At 39.6% G+C, this 6797-nt stretch overlaps 1 protein-coding gene across 2 annotated transcripts; it reads right to left on the reverse strand.

Annotated features, from left to right (window-relative positions):
- Window positions 1–1383: 1383 nt before the first annotated feature.
- Window positions 1384–6541, reverse strand: LOC120735796 (differentially expressed in FDCP 6 homolog). 2 transcript variants are annotated; one of them, XM_040035464.1, is made up of 8 exons: window positions 6405–6541; window positions 6134–6271; window positions 5734–5938; window positions 4964–5071; window positions 4568–4734; window positions 4247–4445; window positions 4057–4147; window positions 1384–1872 (listed from the first exon to the last, which is right to left on the reverse strand). In XM_040035464.1, the coding sequence occupies exons 3-8, from the start codon at window positions 5797–5799 to the stop codon at window positions 1670–1672; spliced, it is 834 nt and encodes a 277-aa protein (XP_039891398.1). In that variant the 5' UTR covers window positions 5800–5938; window positions 6134–6271; window positions 6405–6541; the 3' UTR covers window positions 1384–1669. The 2 variants fall into 2 exon arrangements, with proteins under 2 accessions (XP_039891398.1, XP_039891399.1); XM_040035465.1 differs by lacking the exons at window positions 5734–5938; window positions 6134–6271; window positions 6405–6541 and adding an exon at window positions 5240–5381.
- Window positions 6542–6797: the final 256 nt, after the last annotated feature.

The following is a 6797-nucleotide window of genomic DNA, read 5'->3' on the forward strand; positions in this document are numbered from 1 at the left end:
GATTCTCCTTCATTACTATTTTGTTTTGTTTTGTTTTTTTCACCCATGGTGCATTTTGACAAATAAGAAAACTGAATCAGGTTAAAGTGTGCACAAAGACAGTCACACTGCAAATGCTCTGAAGACTTGCATCTGTTGCTCTAACCCCCAACTAGTTTAGACAGATTTCCTGGTTCTACCAGAGGTTTTTTCCTTCAAGAAGGGAGTTTTTCCTTCCCACTGTTGCTGAGTGTTTGCTCATAGTGGGTTGTAAAAGCATAAAAGTTAATAAGAGGCATTCATAGCAGAGTTATCACAGCGGGAACTATATAGCTTACATGTACAATTTCTACAGGACGAATTATAACTTCATTATGTATAAAAGCTCCTGTGGATAATTACTCCTATTTGTAACTTTACACAAGAGAAAGTTTGCTGTCACACTATTTATAACAGGTTGGATTTTGTCCTCTGAGTTGAGCCTTTGGTTGCAGTTTATTGAAGAATTTCCTCTAAAGTAGCTGTTGATAAAGATTTAAAGTCCTGTTTATATACAGAAATATGCTTTAGTTCATGTTTTTTACATGTCTGCCTCAGTGGATCAGTAGAAGATCTGGCACAGGAAACTAGATGATGAAAAAAGGGTACGAATACACATATATCTATATAGATACAGATATATATACACACACACACAGGTTGCAATGTAGTATTTTCATTTTTTCTTAGCATTTCTTTAACGTCTTGGTGCAAAAGAATACCTGCATTTGTGTGTAAAGAAATGTTACATATATACTAAAAACAGTTGGAAAAAAGAACTACAAATTTGGAAAGGAATTTATTCATGTTCTTACTCATGGATGGAGTACATGGTTTAAAAAACACTGAGGAAACAGATATGAGGCGGCTGTATCAACATGAAAACATTAATACAGTTAAAAATGAATAAAAAGTTGCACGCTTAAACTTATTTCTCTACAGTTTGTACAATTAATCCTTGTAACAATAGGTTCTCTCTTAATATAGTAGTTATTAAAATATCTTTACATAAAAATACATTTTTAAGTACTCTCCAGTGGAAGTCTGTTGTGGCTTATGTTTCTAAATGACACAACCATAAAGCAGCCCACAGAATATACAAATATGTCTTTGATAAGTGAATGTTGGCTCCCACAATGGCCTGTTAAGTTATTGCAAAAATAATTTACTGCATAATATGTCAGATTAGAACATGTTATAAGCACAAAACTGAAGGGGAAACAATAAAAACAAAAATGAAAAAACAAATACTAAATTAAGTTAAAGGATATTTCTTACTATACTATATAATTGTATAATGTTGCGTTTGATTGCAAATGAAAACCCACCAAGAAAAAAAGAAAGAAAGAAAAAGAGAGAATAGAGTTTAATTTATTCAAAACATATTCTTTTCTTTTATTTAAGCTGTAGCGAGATTCAAATGGACAAAAGAGAAAGAAAAATATTACAGATTTGTTTTATTAATCATGAATAAACTTTATTATACACAACTCTAAATTTCAGTTGGTCTTAGTCAGATGTGTTTTTAATGAAATCCTGCAACACTGTGCTCGCTGCCATCACTTTATATCTTAGTGTGCAATTCAAATATATACTTATTACAATATTTTTCCCCCTTAACTCTCAACTCACGTTTTTAAAATGTCTGTGATCATATTTGTCCGTTGACTTCTGTCTGGGCCTGGAACGATTCATCAGACAGGTTGGCAGCCTCCAACTGATGCTCCAGACTTTCATCATCGCTTCTATTCTGATCAACTCTTATCTTAAACTTAGTGATGAACTCATTACTGGCCAGCGCGTCCTCCTTTTTAGGGCATGTGGGCTTTGATAACAGCCGGCTTTCCAGTCGCTCTGCAAAGAAAATTCACAAAACATTTCTTATTTGGTAAGCTTGTTAACAAATTTTAGTTCAGTTTTGCTGAAAGTTATAGCATGCATCAGGTAAGAAGCAATTGGTTTTTAAAAAGCATATACATTCCCCAAAACATTTTTATTATGTGCATTTTGGAGAATAAAAGATTGTACACAATTTCCCTTTTTAAAGTAAAAAGATTATTAAGTCTAATTCTTACTTATTCAGTAGATTAAAGTATTGAAACATCATTATTCATAAAATATGCACATTACAAAATTAAAGTTATTCAAAAATTACTCAAGTACTTACTCCAATACTCACATTATTCAAGTAAATGTAATTTTTGCCAATGTAATGTCACATAAAATCTTAATCTGAATAAGGGATTTGAACCCCACTGTCACGGCCAGGGGATCAGCAGGCCGCTGACTAGTAGTGTTCTCTCTCTTGCTCTCTCTCTCTCTCTCTCTCTCGCCAGGGCGGAACTCATGGTGGGTTCACGCCCTCGGCCCACGCCCCTCTGAAGAGGAAACACCTGGGCCTCATCAGTGCAGCCAGCATTTAAGCCAGGGAGTGGCTTCTACTCATCGCTGGATCGTTGTGTGTGACTCGCGTCAGTGCAGCCCGGCTCTGAGCAAGTTCTCTTTTGCTTCCCTGTGCAAAACCTCTAACGTGTGTTTCCTTCTGTACATAGATCCCCTGGACCCGACTCTGCATTCCCCGAGCGGATTCCCTTTTTGTGTGAGTGTTTGGAGAGAGAGTCAGAAGGGGAGCAAGTGTCTTTTCCCTACCTGGATTTCCCCGGAGCCTTTTCCCTGTCACCGCTTTGTATATAGCACTATCCCCTGCACTGTTTGTATATACACCTGGTGGAACTGTAATAAATACTGACTGTGCCTCTGAGTCCTGCGTGTGAGTCCTCAAGCGAACCATGACACCCACACAGATGAGAGCTTAGCAGTGAAGCTCTCTCTTAAAATTTGAGTTATAAAGTCAGAAGTTATCACTGACAGAGATCCATGTTCTTTTACCATAAAAAAGAATATTTGCTGAAATTGACATTAATCCAAGCCCTTAAAACGCCATTTTGGATTAAGCATTTCCTTTTAGAAAAGTCTTCAATGAGCAGGAAGCTCCAGTACTGAAAAAAGAAGCCAACATCAACTGCTAAACGTGCTAAAAGTAAGTAAGTCCCCGTAGACTCTTATGATCAAAACACATACAGTATAAAAGTTATAGGTTACAGATCTGAAAAGTAAAACAAATGTCAAAGTGCAAAAAGACTTATGGTCCCATAGAAGTCTATTCCATTTGCCTGGAATTAGGTGAACACCTTTGTGACAAATTTAATGGCTCAGTCATTTGTTTCATGTCATATTTAATAAAAGACTGACATGGTGGCATGTTGAATTGTCCATTTTGCACATATTTGGTCATTCTAAGCGTCAGAAGGGGGAAGATCATTCTGGGAATGCCTACTGGCGAAGGATGTGTGACTGACAAGTCCAGTGTGTGAAGTTTAACTACAGTCTAAGGAGCTTGGAAAGAAAAGCGTCTGGACTTCTTTAAGTTTCTTGAAGATGTTTCACCTCTCATCTGAGAAGCTTCTTCAGTTCAGAATTTCTTCAGAGAACTGAAGAAGCTTCTTGAATGAGAGGTGAAACGCTCTTCAAGAAACTTAAAGAAGTCCAGATGCTTTTCTTTCCAAGCTCCTTAGACTACGATGACCTGAACGACTGAGAACCTTAACAGACAGTTCTTCCCTTCATTCATCATGCCTGATTTCAAAACACCAAGATGGCAGTCGTGAAAACACTCATCTTGAGTCTTCATGGGACTACGGTGAGATCAGTTATGCCTCTTATGATGCTGTCCCAGACTTCAAAGCAGTATAAAACATGTTTGCAGCCTGTAACAACTGTGCATGCGGTTATTTTTCCTTTTAAGATTTCCGTGTTTAAATCATAATAAGATTTAGTTTTAATTTTAATTAACTTGAGGTGAGTCAGATTCTTTCATTCAAGTCACTGAATGAATCTCTTGACATGTTTGGGGGTAGGTGCCTTTTGTAGCATTTTAATGCAATTATCCGACAGATTATATGGTCTACACTGTTATTAACTATACTAACACTCTGTTCCTGAAGTCTGTGCTGCAAAGAGGCAAAGTGAATACCGCACCTGCAGGAGTAATGGGGGTCATCAGTCGGTTCAGCTGGATGTTCCAGTGCCGTACATGTTGACTGGCATTCCTCAGCCTCTCCTGAACCTCCTGGAAATAAAAATCATGCAGGCATCCTCATCAGTGTTGTTTTAGAAGAGCACTAAATAAGATGCTGCTCACAAAGCCAGTCAAAACAAACTTGCTCACCTCCAGACGCTGGTGGCTTCTTTGGCGAGATGCCTGCAGATCCTGGAGCTCCTGAGAGGCAGAGTTGAGGGCTGAGGGGGTGTCCTCATCGGGACTGCCATCTGACAGCTCCTGTATGGGGCTGAGGTTTTGCATTGTACGTTGCTGCTCCTGGAGGAGCTGGAAATGTTTCCTCTTTTCATCTTCAGCCTGCAGCAACCTGAAGGAGGGGAAAAAGGGAAGAAGCAACTGAAAATGTTAATACTTCTCATGGATATCTCAGATCTCCATCACAAATAAAATAATAAAGGGCCATAATAAGAGTTAGAAATCCATTGTTACCGCTCAAGCTCCAGTCTGGCCCTCTCCTCCTCCAGCCGAGCCTGGATCTCCATATTAAGGGCAACTTCCAGCTGCTGCTGTGTCAGCTCCAGCTCCCTGATCCTCTTCTTCTGTTGTTCAGCCTCCTTTTCCTTCACCTGCATCTCAGCCTGCATGCTGTCTTTTATCTATGCACACACACACAGCTACATAAACAGATGCACCAACAGAGCGGTATAAACTGACCTATTCCTGAATCACCTTTTCCTGGACTGTCATAACCATTTTTCCAAATCATTAAAGACTAGTTGTGAATTTTATAATGACAGTCAACATTTTGCTGCAGTTCTCAAAGATCAAAGTCAAGGAGAAAAGACTCTGTACATAATTGGTGTCAAGTGGAAAACTTTTTTTTACCATCTCAGCCTCTTTCAGCTGTCTTTCCAGTTCCATCTGCACCTCCCTCTGCTTCCTCCGCTCTCTCTCCTCTGCCTCCCTTCGGCGAGTTTCCAGTTCCCGTGCATGCTGTGAAACAGATGAAAGAGCCATTGTTTGGTTTGTGTTTTCACTTCTATCCAGCAGGTGACACTAGGCCATCAGCTTCGAGGTTCAACGTATTGTGCTTTCAGCGGTGCTCTTCTTGATAACTTGATTGAAGTAAGTGGGTATTTGAGTTCATGTTGCTTTCCTTACAGCTGTAAGTAATCTGCTCATTCCGCTTTTGATCTTTGGCACCAACAAGTGATTTTTTTCCCAGAGAAGTGCTGCTCACAGGAGATTTCCTCCATTTCAGACCATTTTCTATAAACCGGTTAGATGGTTGTACAGTTTCTGAAATACTCAGACAAGCCTGTCCGACACAAACAACAATGCATGTTCAAAGTCATTTAAATCTCCTTTGACCTTCAGCAGGTCATCTTATTAACGTATACATGCCTAAATGCACTGAGCTGCTGCCATGTGATAGGCTGATTAGGTATTTGACCTAATGAGCAGCTCAACAGGTGTATCTAACAAAAATGTGGCCAGTGAGTGTACATGGTACTTTTTAAATGGACAAAATGAACTGCACTGGCTGCTGCCCAGTGCCACTATGAATTAGTTAAATAATCACTACCATGGATAGTTTGGTGCATGATGTAATTAAATAAATATTACAAAAAAAGATTCTTATAGCCCTCACTTACCTTGATAATGTTTTCAATCTCTAAGTCCTGTTTGTCTTTCTCTTTTTCTGTCTTTCTCCGTCTCATGGATAGTCAAGTCATCAGATTGGCTGCCCCTGCTGCTGCAGCTGCTGCGGGCGCTCCGGCTGCGTTCCCGCTGACTGTTTTCCCGCTGGATCCGTCTCTTCAGTTTGAGTTCATGGTGAAGGGAAGACTTTCCCTCACTCTGAAGACGGAGGGCAGTTTGAATGGCTGAATACCAGATGTAAAATCTTGGGTGTACTTTCCATTTAACTTTCCGAGTCAGACTGAATAGGATGGGTTATCTTAAAAAAATGAGGACTGGTGTAGCTTTACAGAGTAATTGAATGCATGTTTCAGAAAATATGTTAATCCCTTTTGGATAAAGTGGCTGACTGACCTCCACCTGCCGGAGCACCTCTCCGAGGGGTTCAGTAGCCGATGCCATCAGCTCAGTATGGAACGCACCACTGACTGGGAGAGTTTTGGTCCGCATGAACTTTAGGCGCCGAGAGTTTTCCTGGAGGAAATCCAGAGCCTGAGAAGTCAAAGAAGACAGCAGAATGACAAGAGCAGCTCTAACAACTTCTTTGATGGTTGAGAGAAGACAGAAAAGAGAACACAATAGATTCACGGTATATTAAAGCAGCAAGAATATATGAATGCATTACCTGCTGGTGCCCTGCAATAACCCTGCCATCTGGAAACAGCTAGTTGGCCACAGAGCACACAGGATTCTCCATCCCCAGACTCTTGCAGTGCTCTTTTGCCTGCAGACTAGGGCTGCCACAAACGATTATTTTGATAGTCTACTAGTCACCGATTATTTTTGCGATTAGTCGACTAATCAGATCATCATCCATTGGACCTAAAACGTTCAGCTTATTGCACCAGCAGCATCTGCTCTTATATAACTATCATTAGCTTACAGCTTTAAGTGTTTAAGGTATGTGCTAACTAAAAATAAAGACAAGATGATAGTTTATTAAATTTTAATGAAATTTGCAGATTGTTTCGGTGAAGTTTAATAAACTCCTTGCTATCTAAAATATAACAGGACACCG

The sequence above is a fragment of the Simochromis diagramma genome, unplaced genomic scaffold, assembly GCF_900408965.1.
Source record: "Simochromis diagramma unplaced genomic scaffold, fSimDia1.1 OVJJ01000816.1, whole genome shotgun sequence".
In the NCBI taxonomy this organism is placed as follows: Eukaryota; Metazoa; Chordata; class Actinopteri; order Cichliformes; family Cichlidae; genus Simochromis; species Simochromis diagramma.

What these genes read in the sequence shown, in the direction of transcription:
- LOC120735796 (XM_040035464.1), bottom strand. Translation starts at nt 5,799, where the DNA reads ATGAGACGGAGAAAGACAGAAAAAGAGAAAGACAAACAGGACTTAGAG. An exon ending in GAAGCCACCAGCGTCTGGAG is followed by an intron (nt 4,148 to 4,246) that starts GTGAGCAAGTTT and finishes TTTTATTTCCAG; the next exon opens with GAGGTTCAGGAGAGGCTGAG. An exon ending in GACCCCCATTACTCCTGCAG is followed by an intron (nt 1,873 to 4,056) that starts GTGCGGTATTCA and finishes TTTTCTTTGCAG; the next exon opens with AGCGACTGGAAAGCCGGCTG.